Here is a 13,235-nt window from a genome sequence, read left to right on the forward strand (position 1 = left end):
AATTTAAAATTCTTGAAAGGAAATATTTTCTTTACAGAATACATAATAGACCTTTGCAATTCATTGCCACAAGATATAATTGAGCCCTGACCTTAGTAGGAATCAAAAGGTTAGACATTTATATGGGTAATGAAAACATACACAGTTATATGAGATAGGATAAAAATTGTTTTTAGAAGGGCATAAGCAATCCACTAATAGAGGTAAGGAAAAATCTTTGTCTATGGGCAAGTTTTTCCATAATTCTCCAAGATGGACCTGTTTAAAGAAGCCTTTGGTACAGGCCACTGTTGGAAACAGGATAATGGAGTATGTGGATCTTTGCTCTGTTTCATGGTGCTAATATCTATGAATACAACTATCTTTCTCCTTTTATATTCTCACAAGACTCTATTACTTAACATGGTTTTGCATGATTGTAATGTGGGGGCTGTGAGTGGGAGCACATGCCATGGAATGAAGTAAACTAGCACAAAATCAGTCTGGAAGGAGTGGATCAGTGGAGTCTGCTAACATCAGGCATTTCCAAATCCCCTGTGAATAAGAATAGTTTAAGGTATGAATCCCTGGTAATACGTACAGAAGAACAGAAAGACGATGACAATAATCCCATCTTTAGTATCCCACATAGTTTTTCCACCAAAAATTACTTGGACTCAGGGAGATATTGTGAAAATACTGTACGACCGAAAGCACCTCTGTATCCACACCCTACACACTACTGTAATAATCTTTGTACAAAATATGCCTTATGAGGTATCATTTAAAAACTAATAATGTGCTGGTCAATAACATCATGGTGATATGTATGTAGCAGCATTACATGTAAAGTTATGAAATCCCCCTGTATGATGTTATCACATATACAAAACCACACAACCCAGCCGAGTTAAGGTTGTTAAACATATCTATCCTAAATAAGGAATGTGTTTTTCTCAATTTAAATATAAGTAGTAAACAGGGTACTGAAGAAAGCAGGGGGAGGAGACAGCAGGAGACAAAGCAAATTTGCATTTCAGCAAACACAGGTGGTAAGAAAGAGCATGGAGCCTCATTCACCACCAGACTCCATGTCACTTTCTGATTGAAAGTGATCACTTTATTCTGATTGATTGAATAAACTTTGCTTTGAGGGATAATCTTCAGAAGAATCCATTTCAAGGGTTCACTGGACTATAAATCAAAGGGGCAGAAAACTCCATGCTTTCTCTCTCTTTCACCTAACAAGACAAAGGCACCAGCACCTTTGGGACTCTGGGACTGATCCTGATGAAAGAAAGTCAGTCATCATCTTCCTGGAAGACTGTAGGTCATAGAAAGGCTATGTTAAGCAAACCCTTGAACCAACACTTGCTAAATTAAGTTTGAGACTTTTAGATGTGTTTCCACTTTTATTCGCTTGTAACCATTTCTAACTTTATCTCCTATACTTGAATTCACTTAAAATCCTATCTTCTTTTGTTAATAAACTTGTTTTATTTTTTAATCTAAACCAACCCAGTGCTTCATTTAAACTGAACTTTTTGGTAACTCCATATAAAGGAGCAAACTGTTGAATATTGACTCTGTACATGAGCAACAAACCTTAATATCTGAACTGTCCAAGAGAGGGCTGGTAAGTGCAGAACACATGTTTTGGGAAAATTCAAGACTGAGAATGTGTTAGGGCACCCTGAACATAGTAACCAAGGCTGGTGGAAGCCAGAGTGTGGCTAGTGTGTTGCTGGAAGGCTGCTGGGGGTCAGAGCTGATGGACCAGGGCTGCAGCTATACACAGACACTCAGTGTGTGTGTGACCTGCCTGCTGTTTGGCTGTTTGTGAGCAGCCTAGGTTGGGAGCTACAACACCATAGCATTGTGAAACACCCAAGATTACGGGGAATGTGGTGACATAGCCCCTCTTTGGTTTGGCCTCACCCTGGAATAAGACATACTGATGTTCCAAGAACAGGACTACAGTAATTTTTATTATTTTACTTGCTCACAGAAAAACAGAACAAGAAGGGCGAATGGATGGCATAACATGTATCTGCTCCTCTGCAAGCAAACAAAACTGGTTTACTGGCCTTAACTGTGTCCCTTTTAAAAAGTGCACTATAAGATGCTGTAAACAGCTTCTTAAAATTGAAGATATTTCCTGAAATATATTACTACAGTGCAGCTGTATGTATATGATCTCATGATAGATTTTTGACTACAACGGATATGGAGTTAATCATAAGCAGAACCTCCAGTGTTATTCAAAACCACTTTTTAAATCCACTTATATAGGTATTGTACTTAGCTATTTTTTATGTTGACTGTAGGATTCAGTACTGCAGTATTGAATTGTTGCTTACTTAATTAGCCCAGGACAACAGCTGGGATCCATCATTGGTTCTGTGCCTAAAAATTCTGAACCAAAAAAAAAAAAGAAGTCTTAAAGAAAGAGTGTGCTCTCAGAAACAAAATTCTGACTGAAATCAGATGTCAAACTCCCCCTCTCCTGGGAGAGATAGCTAAAGCAAAAGCATAATTTATACCTTTAGAATTTTTCTACATCAAAATGATTAAAAACATCTCAGAGCAAAATATTTAGTGTTAGTATTGTTTGGCAAATTTACATAGCATGGTAGTCTGGTAAGATATTGTAAAAGAAAAAATAATTCAGTTAAAACAATAAATATTCCATTTCTAAGTACATTCCAAAACTGTTGTAAAATGGAACAACTGCTGTGAGGTCAAATATCTGTATATGCAGTATGCATATCTAAAATAAAATCACCGTTTCTTCAGGTTTTATTAATGACTCTATTATAAATACACTGCTAGCCTCCTTAGCAAGTTCAACACCGGTTAATGTCAGGGATTATTTATTAGGGGCCTGCTTATTTAAAAATAGAAAACTCACAAGTGGAACAGCTACAAGTTGGTTTAAACTTGTTCATTCCAGTTCCACAGCAAATGTTGACTGTGCAAAAAAAAAAAAAAAAAAAAAAAAAGAGTAGACAGCTCTCTGATTAACTCTGCTGTGCTTAGAATTAGCAACGAGTCTAGCTATGGCTGGCATCAAAATTAACCGTAATGATTTGAAGGGCTGCGGTTGAAATGAAGAGTGAATGCTGGCTGAAAGAATGTTAATAGCATATACTGGTCATAGTAGTGGTTGCATACCTTGACGCAGAATGTTAAGCAATATCAACTTTAAATGTTCAGTGTTTGGCTGAACACTTAGCTACACATTAGGATTAGGCTTAGCCAAGCATATCTTTGGTTTAATAAGTTATCAAAGCAAATGAAAAAGCCTAAGAGATTTCACAAGGCTGCAGATTGGCTTTACAAATAATGATAAGTTCTGGAAAGCAGTTGTGAGGAAAGCTGTATATAATGACAATTGACAACACAACCAAAAGGATGCCAATCACACTATAAAATATAAGGAAAGTTATTAAATGTGCAATATTTCATCAATATGCTCTAATGCCAAGTTTTTAGAAAATGGGTGCCTGAAGTTTGACACGTAAGTAAGTGGCCCGATTCCCAAAATGCTGAGTGACCAGTACCTCCCACTGCCTTCAAAACTTCTGAGAATGATGACAAGGCAAGTCAGGAACTTGACAGCCAGGGAAAAAGATTCTGGAGCATATCAGAGATCCAAAGGTGCCAGGAAGAGCTGGTCAGAAGTTTTCCAATAAAACATATTCTATTGGAAAATACCGATTTGTAGAACACCCAACAGGTTTCATGGAAACATCTCGGGTCCAGCAAACTTTTGGCAAATCAAAGGCAGGATTCCAGCAGAAAGGTTTCCTGCAACTTCCCTGGGCAATAACGACAATTACCCAAGAATGACAGTCTCATTCAGCAGCTGTTGGGGTCAGGGGAGCATATTTAGTTTAGGAAATACAATATTATGTCGGTATTTCCTAAATGAATTTTTGGGGGAAGGGCCAGTTAGGCAGTAAATTTTGAAAAATTTGGTTTTGGCCCAATTCAGACCATACTCAAATTTTGAAATAGCAGCATTTCCCATCAACTGGAAATCCCGTGTTTCATCCAGCTCTAGTGCCAGGCTGCATGTGTTTTATTAAGAAAGAGTAAAACCATTTTGGAGCAGAACTGGATGAGCTGGAAAAGCACAGAATGGGAGGGAAGAAAACATGGTATCCACTAAGGAAGACAGTGAGAGATAAAGAGAGGAAGAACAGGATGACAGAGAGGGACAGAACTTGTCAGAGGTCTGAAAAACCCTTAATTCCCAGTGTTCTTGATACTTGACATAAGATACCTTTATAACCTTGTGGAAGTTTGTGTGTGTTTACTTACTCATAGACTCATAGACTTTAAGGTCAGAAGGGAACATTGTTATCATCTAGTCTGACCTCCTGTACACTGCTACAGAACCTCACCCACCTACTCCTGAAATAGACCCCTAACCTCTGGCTGAGTTACTGAAGTCCTCAAATCGTGGTTTAAAGACTTCAAGTTACAGAGAATTCACCATTTATACTAGTTTAAACCTGCAAGTGACCCGTGCCCCATGCTGCACAGCAAGGCAAAAACCCCTCAGGGTCTCTGCCAATCTGACTTGGGTGAAAATTCCTTCCCAACCCCAAATATGGTGATCAGTTAGACCAGTGGTTCTCAACTAGGGGTACGTGTACCCCTGGGGGTACATAGAGGTCTTCCAGAGGGTACATCAACTCATCTAGATATTTGCCTAGTTTTACAACAGGCTGCATAAAAAGCACTAGTGAAGTTAGTGCAAACTAAAATTTCATACAGACAAAATGAGAAAGTAAGCAATTTTTCAATAATAGTGTTGTGACACTTTTGTATTTTTATGTCTGATTTTGTAAGCAAGTAGTTTTTAAGTGAGGTGAAACTTGGGGGTACGTAAGACAAATCCAACTCCTGAAAGGGGTACAGTAGTCTGGAAAAGCTGAGAACCACTGAGTTAGACCCACCAGGCAGATACCTGGGAAAAAATTCTCTGACACTCAGAGCTCTCCCAACTTAGTGTTTCATCTCTGGCCATTTGGGATTTTTGCTACTGGCAGTTGCTGATGGGCCACATGCCGTTGTAGGCAGTCCCATCACTCCATACATAATTACACAGAAAACTATGCTAAAAGAACCTTATTATGGTTGCAAAGTCAGGTGCTCAAAAGATAGAAAATACCAGTATCAAGGTTGTCTGTGGAACCTTAAATATGATACAGTCTCTAATTAGATGATCAGAAACTATTTTTTTCACAGGACCCGTCTTATTCAGTACACAGACTAAGTCCTCCAGGAAGTGTAGAGATACCACAATTTCTGTACACTCTAGATGGAGTCTTTGGTTTCCCATGTCACACCTCCTGCTGGGGCAGAGACAAAGCCGCCCAGAACAGGACAGTCATAGGCTGCAGCTACGCAGATCAGTAGGAAATTTGTTATTTCCTTGCTGTGCATAGTCCTGTTCATAGTGTAAGGTTTGCCTTGGCACTGGTATGCTTATCAGTGAGATACTACACACAAGATGGATGGTGCTCTATTAATGAGCAGCTTCCAATATTTTTTCTCATTGTTCAAAGTGTGGCTATTGGCTTTCTTTATTACACGAATTCAAACCCTGCTCTAAATACAGAATTATTAATTTCCTCATCTGTTTTTCTGTAGTGGTCATCATTATAGTATCTGAGTGATTCACACACATTAATTAAGCTATCTTCCCACCACCCTGTGAAGAGGAGGTGTGGTATTATCCCCATTTTACAGATGTAGAACTGATGCACAGTGTGACTAAGGCAAAAAAATTAACGATTTTGAGTGTCCAATCTGCGCTATCTAGGACCTGATTTTGCAGAATACTTGGCATTGTATAGCAGTTCATATATTCAAACACAGCTCCCATTGACTTCAGTACAGATGTGAGAGCTCAGCACTTCTGCAAATCAAGCCCCAGGGTCTCAAGCTGGGCTACCAGAAAATGAGGAACATACAAATAGTGACCAGCTCTAAGAATCAGGGGGTAGCTGTGTTAGTCTGTAGCAACAAAAACAACAAGGAGTCCGGTGACACCTTAAAGACAAACAGATTTATTTGGGCATAAACTTTTGTGGGTAAAAAACCCACTTCTTCAGATGCTCTAAGAAGTTTGGCTTAAGTGACTTGCCCAGCCTCACACAGGAATTCTATGGATAGAATCCAGTTCCCCAGGACAGCACTCAGTGTTCTTATTTATGAGACAATCCATTTTTTTCCCTGCAATCCCCTGCTTCATTAATTTCAGTTTCCAAATTCTGCAACAAATGAGGCTAGAGTCCTACCAAAACCAGTCCAATTTACTATACAACTCTGATTCATCCCCAGAGCAGGTCTATGGTCCTCTGCAGTATAGCAGGCAGTAAAGGAATTTAAGATTATTACAGTGCATGTGCACAATGGGGCGTGACTGCAGTTGCAAGAAACACCTTAATTCTGGCATATCCAAACTTCTGAGTGCTTGACTTTGCAACCTTAATAATGTTCTTTTAATGCAGTTTTCTTGTATATACACTTGCACAGGATTTTTAAAAAGTAGAAAAAACAGAAATTCCATCATGTGACATCATATGACATCCACATGGGCCATCAGCAGGGTTGGAACCTTTTAGATCCACCACACAAACCTCTGCTGCTTAAGCTTAGGGAGTAATTGATAGCAAAAGTATGTTGTCATCCTCTGTGTGGACAAGCACTAGAGGGGGATGAAACATACACCTTACCATTGGTTTTCACAGTTATTTGCTGACAGCAGAGGAATGGTGAGACTCAGGAATCTTGAATTCCATTCCAGGCTCTGTAGCGGAGTGTGCTCTAGTGGGCACAGACACTGCTGTCTGTTTTCACCAATCTTAACCCCTCCTGCACCATCCCCTCTAACTTGTCCCTTGTCTCCTCCCCATCCCTGGCTCCTTCTCCAAGTTCTATTCTCCTTGCTCATTCAATCCCAATCTTCACTCCCCAGGCTTCTCATCTCAGTTGCAGTCTCCTTGCACAGCCAGTCCTACTTTTCCCCTCTGGGTTCACTGTCTGAGTCTCAATCTCCCTGCCACTCCCAGTCTCTCTCCACACCCTGTCCCTGTTCCTCCGTCCTGCCCCAACACCTTGTTCACAGTCTCTTTACCTAGTCAATCCCAACTCCCCCATTCCTGGCTCCTCATCCTATCTGCCTCTCCCCCCACCTCCACTTCCAGTCTTCCATCCTAAGCTTCTCATACAATCTCAGTCTCCCCCTCCCGCTCCCCCTTGTCCCAGTGCCTTTGCCAAGCCAGTCCCAGTTCTTCATCCACACTCCACCTGCATGTCAGATCTGTCTCTCCTTCCCCCATCCCCTTTGCTCCCCATTGGTTCCTAGTCCGTTTTCCTGTCCAAACAGTCCCAGTCTCCCCCCCCACCACCACTTGCTCCTGCAATATCGGTGCTCCCCACAGCCAACTCACTGGCTCACACACCCAGTCACCTGACTATATAGCACCCAGGCCCAGTCTCTTTGCCCAACAAGCCCCAGCCTCCCCTTCTCACCCTCTTGACTACCAGTTCCACCCTCCCTTCTTCCTCACCTTCAGCTCCCAATCTCCATCTCCTTTCCCAACCAGTACCAGTCTCTCCTGTCCAGCTCCTACTTAGTTTCTCCCTCACTGCAGTCCCATTCTCACCAGAGTCCTTATTCCCGTTTACTCCTCTCCCTCCCTCTTGGTTCAACTTTTGTCCCCCTCTGAATGTGAATCAGACAGCTTCTTCCTTCATGCAGCCTGGGGGGTCGTGGGGACTCACTCCCTTCTCCCAGTGCTGATGCCTGGCCTAGGGTGACCATATGTCCCAAAGGGAAAACAGGACACCGCACAGGGCTGGCCCGAGCTCTGTGCCCCCACATTCCTCCTGCACGGGGCTGGCATGAGCCCTCCCCCACTGCACATTGCTGGACTGAGCCACTTGTTCGAGGCCCTCCCGCATGAGGTTGGGGTTGCTGGTCGCTGAAACCCTGTCCGCCCCCTGCCAGAGCCTTGCCTCCCCTCCCTGCAAGGGGCTGGCATTGCTGCTCACCGCCTCCACACCGCACCCCACTTTTTTGGCAAAAGTGGGTATTTGTCTGTTTGCTCTTGTCAACTGATCACGTCAGCAAGAGCAAATGGGACAACTGCCCACTTCTGCCAAAAAAGTTGGGACGGTCGGGATAGGGCTTCAAAAAGGGACTGTCCCGGCCAAAATGGGCATATGGTCACCCTAGCTTGGCCCCACCGTGGCCTGGAGCAGCTGGAAGCAGTCCTTCTGAGTCCCTATAGCCTTAGGTTGGTGCATATGCAGTCTGGTCAACACTAGGATCTGTGAGAGGTTCACGCACACCTTAAGGATGAAATCTTTGGAGATTTTACCTGTTAAACTCTAGTAAGTCTCTACTGAACATTTTTCAAAGGCTTATAACTTGGCCAAATTTGGGTGGATTTTCATAGGCCACTCCCTGCCAAATTTAAAGTTTCTTCTCCAAAGCATGGGGGCACTAGAACTGTTCAAAGAAAAGGTCTCAAGAATTTAACATGGTCAAAACAATTTATTTTTCCCTAGCCTCGTTCTTTGAAATGGCTGAACAGTTTTGGCAGAAATAAAAATAAAAAATAAAAATCATCAACCCGAAACAGCCACCAGGCATGGAAAAATTCAGCCCAAAGGTTAACGTTTGGCAAAGTTAGAAGCAACCGAACATAGGGTCTTATAATGGGAAGTATTGGGCAATCATACTAAAAAATGCCGTGTTACTACCCACATGTAATAAGGGGAGTTTTTTATATACTGCTTAATACCGAATAAGTAATACTTAATACAATGAATGTTAAAAGTTACATACAGAGGAAAATAAATACAAATCATTTTAACTTAATATTTATGGAGCATAAAAATATATTGTTAAAAAGGGGACGTTTAACCTACCAAACAAACAGTAAAAATCCTCCCTTTCAGGGATATGGGAGTGCAGTTTCACATCTGAGGGCAACACAGAGTAAGATAAAACTGAAAGGATCAGTATTATCTTATTTGCTGCACCCCAATAGGTCTCTGAGGAAAGATATAATAGAGGGCAGCCAGCCCTTCACTCCCTGCCCCTCCCCGTCTGATCATTCCAGCTTGTTTCCCAAGGAGCACCCATGTGGGGTTCCATAATTTTAAGGAGAGGGGACTATACTGCAGAGGTAGCATTTTATCCCTTCCACCCACCCCAACCCAGACCACCAGATCGTCTTGTAAAAGCTAATGGGATAGTCTGACCCCTAGTATTTTGTTGGAGACAAACCAGAGAAAGAGAGAGAGAAGAAACGTTATTAATGTTTTTGTTCCATACAAATAATAATAATGTCTAGGCAGGGATAATTGAAAGGTATTTCTTCCACTAAGCACTCAGTTTCCACAATACTATTGTGAAGCAAGAGCCCATTAAAAAAATCAGGACAGCCTGATACCAAATCATGGGTTTTATGGGTTCACCAGGAACTAGAGAGTTACTAGAAAACATATTGCACACATTACTACAAGACAAATAGTAGAGTACTACTGCTTAGTCTGAGGGTACATCTACACTACAGGGGGGAGTCGATTTAAGATACGCAAATTCAGCTACGTGAATAGCGTAGCTGAATTTGACGTATCGCAGCCGACTTACCCCGCTGTGAGGACGGCGGCAAAATCGACTTCTGCGGCTTTCTGTCGACGGCGCTTACTCCCACCTCTGCTGGTGGAGTAAGAGCGTCGATTCGGGGATCGATTGTCGCGTCCCGTTGGGACGCGATAAATCGATCCCCGAGAGGTCGATTTCTACCCGCCGATTCAGGCGGGTAGTGTAGACCTAGCCTGAGTTACTTGATCTTATACCAGTTATTTTTTAAACTTTAAAAGGTATCAAAGTATTTTTTTAATTCTTACCTGCTGTATTCACAATTCTGTTTGTTCTAATTATTCCATGTGGAGTTTCAACTTCCCAGGTCCCATCTGATCTAGGGCTCAGATTTGTCACTTGGACTGGATAATTTAACAAGGCACCATATTTCCTGGCTCCTGCGGCCAAGGCCATAGTGAGAGAATAGGGATCAATATGACCATCTCCGGGGTTATACAGGCCAGCTAAAACCTAAGTGCATCACACAAGATTAATTCAAATTAAATTTGCTGCTTTCATTGCATCTCATATAAAACTGAATTTCTTGAGTCAACTGAAAACCAATTTTAAAAGCATATTGTATTATCAAGACTTCAACGGGCTAATTCTGTAACTGTCCTATGGAAGTGTGATTCTCCAGCATCAGAATCTATCTGTGATTATAGAGATAGAGGCCAAGGATGAAGATTTCAGAAAGAAACCCAAATGAACAGAATGTGTCAAATGTCTTCCAAAAATCTCATAAAGGGTTTCAGACTATTCACCATAAGTAGTAACATTCAGAAGGTTTAGATTATTTGCACATTTTAAAATGAGTATGATCATTTCTCATCCCATGAAAATCTATGATAGTTGTTGAAACATTTACCACGTTTTAAAAATTAAAATAATGGCCCTGATAACCCCCTCTCATGGGAAAACTAGCAGAGAGGGAATTAATGAGAGGAAATCTTTGCAAAATTCACCTTATAGAGTTCCCTGTGAATTGTTCCACTAGAAAAATGATTTTGCTTCTACAGAATGGGCTGCAGTTCTTGCTCATAAGTGCAATGGATCCCTAGGACCTGTGCAAATCCCAAGGTACCTGAAGGGAGCCATCCATACAGAATCCCTGTGCCTCCACTCTGGCTCTTGGTCTCCAGTATCAATCTCATATCCTACTCCATGACAGCACTGTTTCATTATAGTAGGCTTGGGAGGATTCGATTTTTTATCAGTAAATGTCAGTAAACACTGATTTCACCATACACATACAAAAATATTTCCATTGATAATAACAGAAATGTACAGACAGCAAAGAAAGAAAAGTGCTGCTTGATAACTTATTAGGGTTTGATTTAAGGATATTTACTTTGTATATTTTGACATGTGACGTTGACAATTTGTGTTTTCACAGTTACAAAGCTGTAACTTTTAAAATCTTAGTGTCTGCTGTCAGCCATCCCCAACTGTCAGATGCCCCCAACTGTCTGATGCCTCCCAATTTCCTGCAACTGTGAAATTTTAAATCTAAATTGATAAAAATAAAAAGTGCTTAAAAATAAACACTCATATTATCCAGCAAAATTATAAAAAAGTGAAAATAAAATTCTGCCAAGCCTAATTCTGAGCCATTAAATAAGGGGGTTTAGAACAGAAACAGTATGCCAACCTTAACTATATTTGCCTTTGCCGAGCTTTCTCTTAGAATACTTGGATCTGAGTCTCGGCTCTGTGTCCTGAACAGGCTCCGTGTTTCTCTTTCTTCCCGAATTTACTCTCCCATGCAATAGAAACTCCCCCAGAGGATCTTGTTAACGTTGCTCTAATAAAATCACATGGGGAGGGGGCTCATTCTCATTTGCACTAAGCCCCTTTACACTGCTTGAGCTGAAATCCTTTATACTAAGGGCCTTAGTGCACAAGAGAATCAGGCCCTGGATGTGCAGTATATCTTTGAAAGTCCAACATTTAACCTCAAGGAAAGTTGTTTTCACAACATTTTATTCTTTACCTTCTCCATGTTCAATATGGGAAACAGCTCTTGTATTCTCTCAGGCCCAATAAGACACTGCTCTGCTGGATGCCAACCAGCTCGCGTCATTTGGTACTTGAATTCATCCACTCTAGTAGGAGTGGAAGCAATTCTGATGCTGCCTGGCTGATGAAATCCCACAGCCTAAAACATGGATAGCAAAAATAAATGAATGAGTTATCATTAGAACTTTGTCTTATCCCAGTCTAACCACCTGGTCCTACCCCAGTGAAGTCAATGGGAGTTTTGCCATTGACTTCGGTGACCACAAGCCCTAAATCCCTTTGAAGGATCAGGCCCCAAATGTAGAATTGGGGGGGAGTAAAGAACAATTTGTTACCACATAAAAGCCTAAGCTGAGCGAGCACATTACTTAAATGTACACTACCTTCAAAATAAGTTGTAAAAAAAAAAAAAAATAGATCCTCTATCGTATTTCATTATTCTCTATTAATTTTGAACCTCTAAGATTGGATTAATGAGCCAACTTTGTGGGCTGTATCTCCCTTATCTATACATTATCAAAAATAGGTCAGATAAATTTAAAAGTTAATGTTTAGTATCTTATATAAATATCACCTCAATATCAGTATTACGAGTTGGGGTAAACTTCTCTGAAACCAGGGGATGTAAACACTGTCCTTCATTTAAGATAGTTGTAAGAAGCCATTAATCTCCTTTAGGAAACAATAGCAGCCTTCACATCAAACAAGGCACATGTCACCAGCCAAATTAAGAGCATGTGCAAGGCAAACGTGGGCAAAGGGGTTTCACTGGCTACTGTTTTGTGAAGGTTTGCATGTCTGGGAGAGAAACTAGAAAGAGCAGAGAAAATGAGAGACAAGGCAGCAAGGAAGAACTGCTTGAATAAGCAATGGGAACATGGCCTTGTGAAAAGCCCAGACAGAGCTTTTGCACTGGGTGCTGACTGAAAGGGGCTTGGTTAGAGCTGTGAGCAGAGAAACTCTCCTCTGCAGCTGATTCCTGCCATGTTCAAAGAAACAGAACTTTGATGCAGTCCTATTTATTTGCTAACAGTGTACAAAGAAACCTGATTCCATCATCAATTTCTCCTCCTAACCAACCCACAGGGTCCTAAATTTGGCTAATTGCTTGGGTGAAAAGGGATAAGAATCAGCATTTTAATCACTGAAGATATTAGAAAATAAACATTAAAAAGTTAACTGACCACACATCTTTACTGAAAAAATAAAGATATTTTAATGAAGTATAAATAATTATATCCAGTTAGAAAGTGCCTGTTCACATTAGTGACTGTGGCCGGATCACCCCCACCCCGCATCACAAAGATTTTTTCTTCTAATTGTTCTGTTAGGAAATGAAGCTAACCCCCTAGCAAACAGGTTGAGGGACTACTGGGAGGCCATGGCAATCCACATGGAGATTCTGTGACCCTGCAATCGCTATCCTTGGTAGTTCTCTCCATTCTGTTGCAGCAAGGCACCATTGGAGCTGCACCACCAAAGATTACTGAGCTGGTGACTGACTGAGGAATCCTCCCACTCTAAGGGGTATCTCCACTGCAGAGAAGGGGCTGCAGAAAAT

General features: G+C 41.3%; 1 protein-coding gene across 2 annotated transcripts in view; it reads right to left on the bottom strand.

Moving 5' to 3' along the window:
- DMGDH (dimethylglycine dehydrogenase) overlaps positions 1-13,235 on the bottom strand; it is an 89,980-nt gene that overhangs the window by 42,523 nt on the left and 34,222 nt on the right. For both annotated transcript variants that reach the window (XM_054032038.1, XM_054032039.1), the window contains exons 4-5: positions 11,649-11,813; positions 9,922-10,126 (exon numbers count right to left, since the gene is read on the bottom strand). In XM_054032038.1, coding sequence (XP_053888013.1) covers positions 9,922-10,126; positions 11,649-11,813 — 370 coding nt within the window. The remainder of the gene's footprint in view (positions 1-9,921; positions 10,127-11,648; positions 11,814-13,235) is intronic.

The sequence above is a fragment of the Malaclemys terrapin genome, chromosome 6 (assembly GCF_027887155.1).
Source record: "Malaclemys terrapin pileata isolate rMalTer1 chromosome 6, rMalTer1.hap1, whole genome shotgun sequence".
In the NCBI taxonomy this organism is placed as follows: domain Eukaryota; kingdom Metazoa; phylum Chordata; order Testudines; family Emydidae; genus Malaclemys; species Malaclemys terrapin.